Source organism: Nematolebias whitei, chromosome 6 (genome assembly GCF_014905685.2).
Source record: "Nematolebias whitei isolate Nwh7 chromosome 6, NemWhi1, whole genome shotgun sequence".
Classification (NCBI taxonomy): domain Eukaryota; kingdom Metazoa; phylum Chordata; class Actinopteri; order Cyprinodontiformes; family Rivulidae; genus Nematolebias; species Nematolebias whitei.
Genome location: NC_056503.1, coordinates 31,765,178 through 31,778,705, shown reverse-complemented (window position 1 = coordinate 31,778,705; position 13,528 = coordinate 31,765,178). Strand labels below are relative to the sequence as shown.

General features: G+C 40.3%; 1 protein-coding gene across 1 annotated transcript in view; it reads left to right on the top strand.

Annotated features, from left to right (window-relative positions):
• Positions 1–13,528, top strand: part of ppp1r37 (protein phosphatase 1, regulatory subunit 37) — a 64,271-nt gene that overhangs the window by 43,972 nt on the left and 6,771 nt on the right. Inside the window, exons 5-11 of the mRNA XM_037677803.1 lie at positions 2,220–2,370; positions 2,884–3,039; positions 3,209–3,321; positions 3,895–4,036; positions 4,142–4,308; positions 7,914–9,402; positions 9,478–9,558. Of these exons, the coding sequence (XP_037533731.1) occupies positions 2,220–2,370; positions 2,884–3,039; positions 3,209–3,321; positions 3,895–4,036; positions 4,142–4,308; positions 7,914–9,402; positions 9,478–9,554 (2,295 nt within the window). The 3' untranslated portion in view covers positions 9,555–9,558. The remainder of the gene's footprint in view (positions 1–2,219; positions 2,371–2,883; positions 3,040–3,208; positions 3,322–3,894; positions 4,037–4,141; positions 4,309–7,913; positions 9,403–9,477; positions 9,559–13,528) is intronic.

Sequence of the window (13,528 nt, the reverse complement as noted above, 5' to 3'; positions counted from 1 at the left end):
GGGGGGTGGCTCAGCCTGAGTGCAGACGGAATGGTAATGCGTCTGTATTGCGTACTGCTAACTTAGCACTACCTTTAATATTAAAGTATTTAATGATATATTAGTGTATTTAAAGCACATAATACAGTAGTCCCTCAATTATATTGGTTGTTACATTCCACACATACCTGCAATAAATGAAAAGCTGCAAAGTAGAAACATTATATTTATTTTTGTATTTATATATAAAGGCTTTATAAATCCTTCCCACACTCTTGCAATTTTCTAAACTCTTAAACCTACGTAATTTTAGCAACATGCATATATGTACTGTACAGTAGCTACTGCAGAATTTTATATGAGGAACTCACCAGTCTTGGTCCGGTTCTGTTCCGGTTCTGATCGGCTCTCTGCAACTGTTGAGCACCAGGTGCTTTTGGAGCGAGCCGGACCTTCTGAGAGCCAGCATAAAACCACACAATGGTCCCGATTGAGTCCAAATAATTCAGAGGAATCAGATGAAAAAAGTTCAGGTGAGCTCTGGAGAAGACACCGGACCTCCAAGCAACCCCTCCCCACTCGAGAGGCTCCCTGGTTGGGCAAACAGCACTCAGATTGACCGATGAGGCTGGAAGTAGTTCTGGTCTGGTTCTGATCAGCTCCCTGCAGTCATTGAGTGCCGAAGTCACTATGAATAAGGGCCAAACTTTTTAGTCCGGTTTGGATCGGATCAAAACTTTCCCTCCATTTTGGCAGAAAGCAGCGGCCAGAAGCACTGTTGCCTTCTGGGTAGTGTAGTTCTTTTGGACTGGTGATACTGTGTAGGCTTATTGAAAGAAAACTACAAAAATGGCAGCGCCTGTCCATATTATTATTTTTTCGTTAACTTTTATCTGTAACGTGACTAATATTAAAGTTGACAATCATTGAAAAACCGCAAAAGAGTGAGTCTGCGCAAGTCGAACCGCTAAGTAGCGAGGGACTACTGTACTGTTAGAAAAACTGGTCAAAAATCTAGCGTCACATGAAGACCCATCAGGAGTTGAAAGCCATTAAATATCCTTTTCGTTTGTTTTTCTTAATGTTTGAGATAACAGGTGTCTGTAAATTAAAATAATGAGGAGAATACAGTTTAAAAATCTAAAAAGACAAAAGAATGATTAAAAAAAAATAAAACAACTTTCAGTTTGGATCAGTACTCAACGCCCCAAAGAGAACAAAAAAAATCCTTCAGCCTTGTAAAAAGGTTATAGAAAATGTTGAGTCCTGGTGTCGTCATGACTGTGAGCAGCTAGTTTGTCATTTGATCAGTGTTTGTACCAAAAGATAGTCCCTCTTTCTCCCAACATTAAATGTCAGATGAATAGTTATTGCCTGAAGCTACCAGACCAGGATTTATTTCACTGTTTGTGTCACGGCTTGCCAATAAAAAGTCTCACTTGATTTCAGCAGAGTAAATGGATCCTAATCAGCTAATGGGGTGGCAAGAGGCCGTCCTTGATTTCTAAAGATAACGCTTTGAATAAAACAGATTGTTGTTTTTACTATTTTCTTTATTTAAGCTTCATAATGCATAAAGACTGTCAAAATCTTTTATATAGAAAATGTTTTATTCATTCATTTTAAAAGCAGTGGATGGGTTTTATTGAAACTTTCAGAAAGTAATAATTGGACGTTTGTCTACAACTGTTTAACTTTTGGAGGCAGTTGCATATAAACAAAATGTTTATCTTTTATTCCGAGCATCTTACCGATGACGTTTATTTATTAAGGCTTGCTTTGCGTTACTGTAACGTTGCGATAGTTTGCGCCATCAGAATAACTCAACAGTTTCTGACAGCTGAGAACTTGCACTTTATATCCAGTTAGACTTTATATGGCAACCTGACTCCTGCTCTTATCAAATGCTTGACATTTGAGTGTCCCCCACCCCTCCTCAAGTGAGACGAGTGACGGGGGGACAAAATCCAGGACTGTCCCACCCAAATCACGACAGTAGAAAACACGTTTTTTTCCTCTTTCATTTTCACAAATGTCAGAAATTCATTGCTGCAACAGAAAACTTTTAATTCATGTATATTTCACTTGGTTGTACACCGGACAACCTCAAGATCTGGTTGTCCAAGACAACCGAGATGAAAATAGGTTGTCTCGGACAAACGGAAACCGTTTATGTCAACCTTTGTAAATGTATATTTGTATGTATATGTGTATATTTTACCTGTTTTTTCCACCCTCAGACAAGTTCTCTCCAGTACCTTGAAGCTCGTAACACCCCTCTTCTGGACCACTCGGCTCCGTTTGTAGCACGAGCACTCAGGATCAGTGGCAGCCTGGCGGTTCTCCACCTGGAGAACGCCGGTCTGTCTGGCAGACCGCTCATGTTATTGGGTGAGCTGGATGAGTCCTGGTAGCCTCTTTTGTCTTCTTGTCCTGTTCTTCATTAAGGCTTTTCATCCATTTTTATATTAAGTAGGGGTGCACCGATAAATCGACCCCGATTTCCTTAATTTTGGGCAATTTGAAATTGGCCGATACTTGCATGAGAACCCGATTTTACTGATTTGTTTTAGTTTTAACAACAATTGTATGAACTTCATTTATATTTCAGAGCACTACCTCATGGCCAGTTAAAACAAGTTTGTATTGTTTTTAGGATATTGTTCAAGGGTATGTTTTTCATCAAAATAATATTGGAACATTGAAGGTGTATTGTGACCTTATAGCGCCTGACAGTGTTGCTTATTAAACAAAATCGTTGTCGGCCACAATCTGAATCGACTGGTCAGACTTTTTAGAAATCGTGATCGGCCAGAAAACTGCAGTCGGTGCACCCCTAATATTAAGAATGTTATCCCTCAGTCCGTTCCTAATTTTTCTTGTGTTGGTTGTTGCTGCGCTCAGCTACGGCCCTGAAGATGAACATGAACCTGCGGGAGTTGTACCTGGCTGACAACAAGCTCAACGGTCTTCAGGACTCTGCTCAGCTTGGCAACCTGCTCAAGTTCAACTACAACATTCAGATTCTGGACGTGCGCAACAATCACATCCTCGACTCTGGTACTCAACAAAGTTCAACAGTTACATTGTGGGATGGACATTATTTCTGTTTTATTGGGACGGGATTGTTTGATCACTGCTGGGATATTCTCAGCAAAAATCGAGGACAAATACAGCATTTTTTTTTATTTTTAAAATGAAAAACACTGGTTTACATTTGTTTTCTCAGGTTTGGCCTACTTGTGTGAAGGACTAAAAGAACAGAGGAAAGGCCTAGTCACTTTGGTGCTATGGAACAACCAGCTCACACACAACGGGATGGGCTACCTCGCTGCTGCACTGGTATTTTACACGCGCACGCTTGCACACACACACACACACACACACACACACTGTCAGGATTTTGACAGAAAATGTCCCGCTCTTACACTTGAGCTTTCCAGCCTGTGCGGCACTGAGTGGTTCAACCAGTGATAAGTTTTCTGATAATGTTCTTGGTGGTTGAGTTTTCATTTTATATTTTCTCTGATTTCTCTTAACGAATAACTCGTGCTTGAAGCTGTATCTGTCTAACATGGTCTAACTGGTTAAAGCAAGGCAGGAAACTAGCCAAAAAAACCACGAGGTAATTCAGAACCTACTCATTATGTTGCTGTCAAATTGTGAAAGTGCATGTCTGAAATTAGATTAAGTCATAGTTGTACAAACAAAAATAAACTCAAACTATGGTGATTAAAAACACAAGCCCTTTCATTAAAATTATAGTTTTTACCTAGAAGAGCTACTGATTCATTAACAATTCCAGCAGGAAATAAATGAAAACTGCGCGACTCAAACAGTTAACAGTTGAACAATATGATTTTTATGATCTGGACGTTTTCAGATGAAAATGAGTTTGATCTTTGTGTGTCTCAGCCCTGCACCCAGAGTCTGGAGACTCTAAACCTCGGCCACAATTCAGTCGGAAACGAAGGAGTCTTGAAGCTGAAAGAAGGCCTGATCGCCAACCGCGCTCTGCTCAGGTTGGGGCTGGCGTGCACCAAGCTGACCTGTGAAGGTTGGGGTTATCCTCTGTTTGTGTGAGCATCTGCTGCAGCTTCTGTATTTAAGAGGGGCTTTACTGACCCTTCACTGGCCTTTTTCTTTTCATTTTGTGCTGTAGGAGCTGTCGCCGTGGCTGAATTCATCGCAGAGAGCCCCAGACTGCTGCGTCTGGACCTCCGGGAGAACGAGATCAAAACTGGCGGGCTGATGGCGCTGTCGCTCGCTTTAAAGGTCAACAACTCTCTTCTGCGCCTTGACCTAGACCGAGAGCCCAAGAAGGAAGCTGTAAGTCATCTTTTATTGAGCTTTTAAAATATTCAGTGCTATAAAACAAAATACAGTGCAATAACTCTTCTGTCGTGGTTATTTTTATGAAGGCTTAAGTTGTAATTGAAAATGAATTTTATTGGCGTGTGCACTAAAAGATTTCTGGGTAACTATTAGGGCTGCAACTAACGATTATTTCAATAGTCGATTAATCAGCCTATTATTTTTCCGATTAATTGATAAATCCGGGGGGGGGGGGGGGGGGGGGCAATGTTTTAATTTCCAGCCCTTTATTCCAAAATTGAACATTTGACTGACATAGTAATTTGCACAAAAACAGGTTGCTATTTGACTATTCTGTTAGTAAAATATTGAATTTAAAAAAAGTTAGTCAAATAGCTTAAAAAAATAAATGTACACAAAAATATAAACAAATGTATACTTTACACCTGCACAATATGTAGCTACTTTGTAAAATGTGTCCTTGAGCGAAGAGTGTAACCTGGATTAAAAGTGTGGATTATTGTAACCTGGATTAAAAGTGTGGATCATTGTAGTGAAGCCTTCGTCTCCAACATCGACAGAGGCCTCATGTCAGTGACGATCATGTTCAGGATGTTTCAGTGAAGACAGCTGCTGCTGTGGTGTCCATGATGTCTGTCCATCATGAAGCTGTCATTGTTTGTTGTTTTCTGGAATGAGACAGTTTATACGTATTATAGCATAATTTACAGCAATTTAAGAAATGCCTTGTTTCATTTACAGTGTTAGGTTCAGGCAAAAGTAGCTAAAAGAGCAATTAAACACACACACACACACACACACACACATATAAAATACTTAATTACACACATTTGAGTAGATGTAATAAATTACTTTAATTCCTGTTTAAATGCAATTAATCCTGCCATACCTAAAGTGTCTTCAGACTTTGCCTAGCAAATTAAAAGTTGAAGCTTAGTCATTAAATTATTATCTTTGTGTTAGATTTATTTATAAATCACATTTAAACACTGCTTGTACCAATTAAATTAAATAAAAAGTAACACACGTTCTCTATCACCGTCATTAATCAGCAAACAAACAAACAAACAAACAGACAGCTTCATCTACCAGACAGACTGACATTACGTTTTCTCACTTGGAAACAAAACAATGTGTTATATTGTAGAGACTCACCTGCAACACGAGTTGGGAGTGAAACGAGTTGTATCAGCTGCAGCTCGTGACTCCGACAAGTTTTCGTTTATCAGCGTGGTTCTCCCGTGTCGTGTCGGCGATTTTCAAAGCGGCATGTTTCTCATTTTTTTTATCTTTGTGAAGAGCTCCCACACTTTGGAGGACTTGGGTCGAACAGTTTTCGCTGTGTCTGTAATTTGTAAAATGTACTTATTTTCCTTTGAAAACAGCCTCTGCTCTGCTCAACTCGCGCTGCAGTTTTTTTTTTTTTTTTTTTACTTTATTCAGTCAGTCAGCATTGACAATGAACTGCTCGTGAACAAAACGGCTCCGCAGCGCCGTGAAAGACGCATAATCGCGCGACACAACGAATCGATAATGAAATTCGTTGCCAACGCTTTTAATCATCGATTTTTTATCGATTTTATTGATCCATTGTTGCAGCCCTAGTAACTATTTTCTTGTCAAATCCTTAGAAATTTTAAAAAGTCAATACTAAGCACATTAAAATGAAGTCAGAGAGAAGTAAATTGTGGTCCAAATTTTTAATGTCAGTGACTCATGCAGCTGCAGGGGATGTGTCCTCTTAATTTATTCAATCTGAGCTCGAATTTGGAAACAGACTCACATATTTGACCATATAAACTCTATTTATACCACATTTGTAATTGATGCTTATCCCAACGATTTATTTTCCTTTTAAAACCAGTATTTAAAACGTTTTGTTCCCAGCTGATTGAGGAGCAAAGTCTTTCATCTGAAGAAGTTTCTCTCATTTTAAACAGATGGTTTGATGCGAGGATTAACAGACTGTGTGGAGAAATTAGAAGCTGAAACTAGATAAAGTTTAAAGCCAGATGTTTACATACACTGTATAAATACACTTGTGGATGTTCTTTTTCCATCTCAGTTAGGGACGATCGATATTATAGGCATTATATCAGTATCAGCCAATATTAGCCATAAAGTTAAATATCAGACATCGGCCGTTCCATTAAAAAAAACCTCACTGATATAAAAGGCTTCTGTTTTAAGTTATTTTTAATGTAAGAAACTGTCAAGTATATCTATTAATGCACTACTACTTATGCACTTTTCACTTGTCGCTTGTGAACAGATTGAGTTGAGATTAGTGAAAATTTACCAATTAGCACTGTTCTAGTGTTGTCATTGTGTTAGAGAGAGTAAATTTCATGAATAAATTTGACATTAAACATAATCCAAGTTAAAGTGTTGCATCATTTTCAGTTCCTTTTTGGCATCTGCATTTGGGAACAGGCTAAACTGACAAAGACCATGCAGAATAATGTAGCATTTTAATTCCACAGCAGAGAAAGCTGTGTAATCTCTGTAAGTAGGTCTAGGGAAAAAATATCTGTATCGGCCAAATAAGTTTGAACATATCGGATATCGGCCAAAAATCCAATATTGTGCATCCCTAGTCTCAGTCTCACATTAAAGCAGATCGTTCCTGTTTGAGATCAGTTAGTATTCCTGAAATTATTTCTATTTGCAAAATGTTTCATCAGACCACAGGAGATGTCTCCAGAGTTTGAGGTCTTTATCTCTGTGTGCAAACTATAATCTGCTTTTAATGTTTCTTTAGGATTAATAGTTTCTTCCTTGCCGAGTGTCTTCAGCCCATGTTGGACTCATTTCACTCTTAACATCTTTAGCATCTTCACAAAGTTTGTTGCTTCACACAAAAACAGATTCATGTAGGAACACAGAACCCACAGAATCGTTCCTGAGTGGCACCATGGCAGGACACTGCCATGATGTTTACACGTGTGTAAAACAGTTTGAACAGTTAAACTTGGCACCTTCAGGATGAACAGTGGTTGTGGAGGCCGACAGTTCTCTTCCTGATATCTTCGTTGATTTCTTTTGTTTTTTTCCATGAAGTAACGCAAAGGAGCAAAGTGTTTGAGGTGTGCCTTAAAATACATCCTCAGGTGTGCCTCCAATTAACTCAAATGTTGTCCGGTAAGCTTTCAAAGCCATGACATCACTATCCGGCTTTTCCCAAATTGGTGAAAGGCCTAGAAATGTATGTAGACTTTAAAGAAAGGCATTTAAAATAAATGATCTTTCTCGTATTTTGGGTATTAAGCAAATATAAATAATTTTGGAAACCCTAACCCAGGTAAAGCAGGAAAGGTTTAGTCTGGTTTAATGTCAGATGTGTCTTATATTATGGTGTATGTAAACGGTGAGTTTCAAATGTATGTTTAAAATCATTTATTAGTTGAGAATGAGCAATAAATAGATTTAACCCTGTTACGTAGTTCGAATAGTTTATCTCAAGGTTTTAGTTTTGTTTAGGTATTTGTTTTGTGTCCGCTCAGATTTTTAATAAAAATAGTAACTAGACCAAAAGAAGAAGAGTATTACACATTTTAAATAGTTTGGAGAACGTCTGAGACACTTTTTAATTGTTTCAGGTGAAGAGCTTCATTGAGACGCAGCGCGCCCTGCTGACTGAGATCCAGAACGGCTGCAAGAGAAACTTCATTCTTGCCAAAGAAAAGGAGGAGACCGAGCAGAAGATGAGGCTGTCGACCTCCATGGCTGAAATCGCCACAGAGGACGGGACGAAGGAAGAGGAGGATGAAGAGCTGGCGTCCGGTGAACGGAGGGAAAGAGTTGAAAAAGAAGAAGAGGGAGAGAAGGAGGAGGAGGCAGCAGAAAACAAATCGCAAACGAGCGGCCAGTCCAAAGCGAGCTCCGAGGCGAACGTTTGCCCCGCAGCTCTGGAGTCAGACTCTGACACCGACGATGAGGATGACGAAGAGGTGGTAACTACTTCCACTCCCAAGGCCCCCACTCCTTCAAATCAGACTGCTCCTCAGCCCCCTGCGGTGGCCCCCCTCAGTGCCTCACATGCTCCCTCACCCCCCTCTGCCTCACCTGCTGGAGCACCAAGTATCATATCTGGGATAACAGTCACAGAAGCCACAGTTCCTCCTGGGACCCCTCCCTCTCCAGGGCGCTGCATTTCTGTCTCAAGTCCAGGAAGGAGGCATAAGATTTTTATGGTAACTCGAGTAGAATGCCCCCCCGAGCAGAAGCAGCAGCCCCAGAAAAGTGCTGCTGCAGCTCCCAGCCAGAATAAAGAGTCCACAGAAAGGCCTGTAGACGTAAACACACCGATGACTTTGCAGACGCAGCCCCCACCTCAAACACCTGCACAAACACAGCTCAGCTCACCTGCTCCACCTGCAGTCAATAAAATGCCAGGTGAGAATCCCGTGTCGCGATTAGAATCTGGGACGAACCCTCGCGAAGCAGAGCCACAGTCGTCGAGTGACCCCTCCGAGGAGGCGACCACCAGAACTTTAGATCCAGCTGCTGTGACAGGCCAGAGTCCACAAACACCAGCTTTGCCTTCAAACTCCTCCTCAGTGCAGGCTGGAGCACTGCTGCCAACAGAAGGACTAGAGGAGAACTCTGAAACGCCCCCGCCTGAGCCCCCTTGTCTACAAGGAAAGGAGGAAGGAGAGCAAAGGGAGCTTAGTGTCCCAGATGATGGGCAGCTCATTCCTCCAGAGAGTTCATCAACGTTCACAGCTGAAGCAGAGCGGCTTCACATTGACCAAACTTCAGAGGAGCAGCTTTCACCAAAGCAGACGGAGTCTGTGCTTCCTCAGCAGGAGGTACCAGTCAACGTAATGGGAAATGATAAACCCAGTCCTACCCAGAAAGAGGAGCCAAACCAAGAGGAGGCGAGTCCAAAGCAGCATTCTGAGACAGAGCAGCCTGATCAGCAGGAGCCTGACTCGGCTGATGACAGCTCGGCAGACGAGTGTTTTGCAGACGCTCTGGAGGGCGAAGTTGTCGGTTCAGCTCTGCCCAACGGTCTGAAACCCGAGTTCTCCCTCCGTCTTCTCGACAGCGAAAGCCCAAAGCCCGGCAGCTGTGTGATGGAGCACGGTGAGTGTCGGCGGCTCTGATTCATATCACATCACAGACGTGTATCCGTTAACGCGTGTCGTGTCCTTCATGTAGTGAGCGCCAGCTGTGGACAGGAGCTGGAGGAGCTGCTCCTAGAGGCCAGCATGGACACTGGGAGAGACGCACCGTGAACTGGTAAAGCCAATATCCGTGTTCGCTGATAACGAAACAAGAATTGTGCTTTTCCTTTAACATGGATTTTTGTCATTTATTGCAGAACGTTTTGGTCTGAAATTCAAAATGACTATAAACTACATTTAAATAATTTAGCTGCCTTTTAATATTATCCAACTGGTCGGCAAATCTAAAAAAAATTATAGTCATATATTTTTTTTCCTCTAATAATTTAAAGTAGAAGCAGTGCTGTGCAAAAGTCTTAAGTCTTTTTTATGCGCCCATTGAAAGACAGACGTGTTATGGTATAGTCCAGGGTTATTCATCTAAACTGCTCAGGGGGCCACAGTTACTGAAAGCCAAGAATTCAGGGGCTGAACATGGGCCTGTCGCGATGAACAATAAATCAATTAATCGCATGATGAATGAAAAATTTTGACCTCATTTTCATTTATCGGCTTTATCGTTTCTTCGTGTCTCTCTTTCTACTGAAGACACTGGATGACAAAAGGCTCAACTCCGATGTTCTTCACTGACCCCTCCCTTTCTCTTTTCTCTTCAAAATCTGTTTTAACTATCCAAAATTGTGTTTTTAGATCGTTAAAAGCAGCTAAGCTGAGAAGCTAAGCTACAAGCTAAGCTAACAGGCCAATCTCGAGAAACCTCCGTCTTGTCGAAGCTCCAAAATTCACAGTTGAAACCTGTGCATTCGTGCAAAAAGTTGTTTTTCTCTGTAAAAAGAAGCTGAGAACTTTACTGATTTTTGTATTAAAAACTTTGTGTGAAAAATGCTATGCTAAAGAGCTCAAACCACCGAGCTGTGTCACCATGTCTGTCAAGGGGCCTCCCTGCTCAACTAGCCATCCTTTGGTTCAAACAGTCTTTTACTGCCATGAGGTGGTCAAAAATGGTACTACACACCAAACAAATCAACATTTCTTCTAAAAATTTGACAATTATTGTTAAATTTCAAACTATATTATTGTTTATCACAATAATTTCTGAGACAATTAATCGCCCAGCAAAATTTGTTATTGTGACAGGCCTAGCCGCACATTATTGTCATTAAGTAAGTTTGTTTTATGGTTTAAAATCTAGTTGTATTTAAATATGAACCCATTGGAGAGCTGAACTGAGTTCACCTTTGGGCCTGATTTGGCCCCTGGGCCACCAGTTGAATAGCCCTGTTATAGTCTGTCTGCAAGTCCGTAAACTTTCTATTGTCTCTCCCAAAACTTCTGATCTGCTCAAGATAATTTAACAAAACTTTATACACATGTGCATCATCACTAGACGAGCGTCACCTACACTTTTCATCACCTCAGCGCTAATGTGAAGGTCACAAACCAAGGTCAAATATTGTACAAGGTCTTTGCTTGTTCAGGCTGTTGTCATAGATTGCTGTATAATAGTTTAAACAATGTGTGAACAATGTACCATATGCGGTACTCTTGATTAGGGATGGGGCCGATCCAGTATCGGTATCGGCCTCCGATACCAGCATAATTTACGTATCGGATTTTTCCGATCCACCTGCCGATATTTCCGATCCATGATGCATGTTGGCTTCAAACTATGGAATGGATTTCCTGAACGGCAGCGTGTCTCATGGACCCAGAGTAATAAGACCCGCCTCACATTCAGGAAATCCAGTTCATAGTTTGCAGCCAGCTACAACATGAGGACTGAGTTAGCAGCACTGTGGCTAACAGCTAACTAACTTTTCATCTAAACATGTCCGCTGTGTGGAAGTATTTTACACTAAACACCACAAAGCAAGACAGCATCGTGCAATGTCTGCAGAGCCGTAGCGCCACATTAAACCGCGGTAAAGTTAGTTTTACGTTGGACGTTCGAGCTCCGTGGCTTCAGTGGGGCACTGCTTTTTGCTCAACCGGAAAGAGGCGACTTGACCCCGGCCAGCTGCGTCCTATCTGCCCCGCTCAGTCTGCCCGTCTCTGAGGAGGGACAGACTGAGCGCGGCTGCCCCAAATCAGGCTGCCTGCTTCGGATTGAACAAGAAGAAGACATCGCTGAAGCCACGAAGCTCAAATGTTTACAGAGAAGCTGCTAAACTTCATCATGATTCATGACCAACCACTATCAGTTGTAGAAAACGAAGGATTTCACAGCTTGATACTTGCAGTCAAGATATAGTTTACCCTCCAGGAGATATTTATCAGTACAACAGTAGACAATCATAAAAAACATGATTTGAAAATTATATTAAAAAAAAACATTATAAAGTGATGTAAAATACTATAAATGGAAACATGTCTGTTGGTTTATGCCATGAATTTAGCAGGTGTTTGAAGCCATTTAACATTTAATTTAATTTAATTAATTCATTTAAAAGAAACAAATTTTTTTTTTAAAAACATCAAAAAGAAAATATTGAATGAAAAGAATGCAGAAAGAAGAAAAAAATTCTAATCTGCTCCTTATTTAAAAAAAATATAAAATAACTAAACAATCACTTAAATTAATCACTTTAATATCCACTTTAAAGCTAGGAATAAAAAGAAACATGTTTTGTGTTAGGAGAATTAAATTCTAACTTTAAAACTTATCCAACATTAATAAAACTTACCTCAAGTTGCCTTTTTGGACATGCATGCATATTTTTGTACAAATTGAACTTGAGAGGAGATTATTACAGCCTTATATAAAAATCAATGATGATCATGATATCGGAACTGGATCGGTATCGGCCGATATTCAGATTTAGGTATCGGGGTCGGATCGGAAGTTTAAAAACATGGATCTGTGCATCCCTACTCTTGATGACACTCTTACTAGCCAGACAATTTGTAATATTTTAACGTTTTCGTGCGGAGTTTCCAGCGACTGGAAATCAGAGAAAACCTGGAAAATGGCTTTCACATTTTCTTGGTAGGGAAAACTCTGGGAATTTGAACACCAATCTGCTGATTAAAAGATGACCTTTGAGATTTTGCCCTGTACATGTATCACTGCTAGTGTTCTGGTATCACTGAGTCCACGTTCTGCTTCTACAGTGTACATAGTACACACACATACATGCATGCATAGTACTGATTGGCTATGGTGGCATTTTAGCATCTGATGTTAAGCGATACATTTAATTATTAGGAATGATTGCCGTGTCAATTACTACTCTTAATTCTGGGCTTTTTGTGTGATTGAACGATCTCCTAGAAGGAAAACTCAGGGAATTTTTTCATTAAATTCTGGGAACTGTGTCTTGAACTATGACACTTCTGCAGATTTTCTAAAGGTCTTTTTCTGAGTTTTTCTTTGCTTTCTCACTTGGGTTTTCATCAGTGTTTTCAGACTAAATGTTTTCTGTTTGTTTCCTAACTTGCGTAACTCTGACGCATGAGTCGTTCACGCAGAAAATGGCTCTCAAACTCAAAGGACAATTCAAGTATTTTGACTCATAACAGACAACGCTGGAAAGAATTCATTTTCTTTACTTGAATCAGTGGAAAATAATAAAAAAATAACACTGTTTGGTAGTAAACCAATATTTTAGCATCAACAAGATGTTTTCCAGAGTGCCGTTAGCTGAAAACACAGTCGATGATCAACTCAAGGATCTTTCAGCTCCTGTCAGGTCTTCTCTGGATGTTTTGCCTTTTTCTTAAAGCCATGACTTTGGTATGGTATGGTATGGTATGGTATGGTATGGTATGACTTTGAGGTACCGTTTGTCTGCTGAGGATAGTTTTAAAAGCTGGCTCTTCTCCTTTTGTCTGAACTTTAAAACCAGCTGCACAAGATGTTGTCATGGTCAGGTCATAAGAACTGAAAATAAAAAGCAGCTAAAGTTCAAAGAATGTCTAAAGAGATCTAAACCTTTTTTATTACTTACGACATTAATCCCTCATTTATCACGGGGGTTCCATTCTCAGCTCCTCTGCGATAAGTGAAGAACCACGAAGTAGGAATAGTAGTACAAGTAGTAGTTTATTTATATATATATATATATATATATATATATATATATATA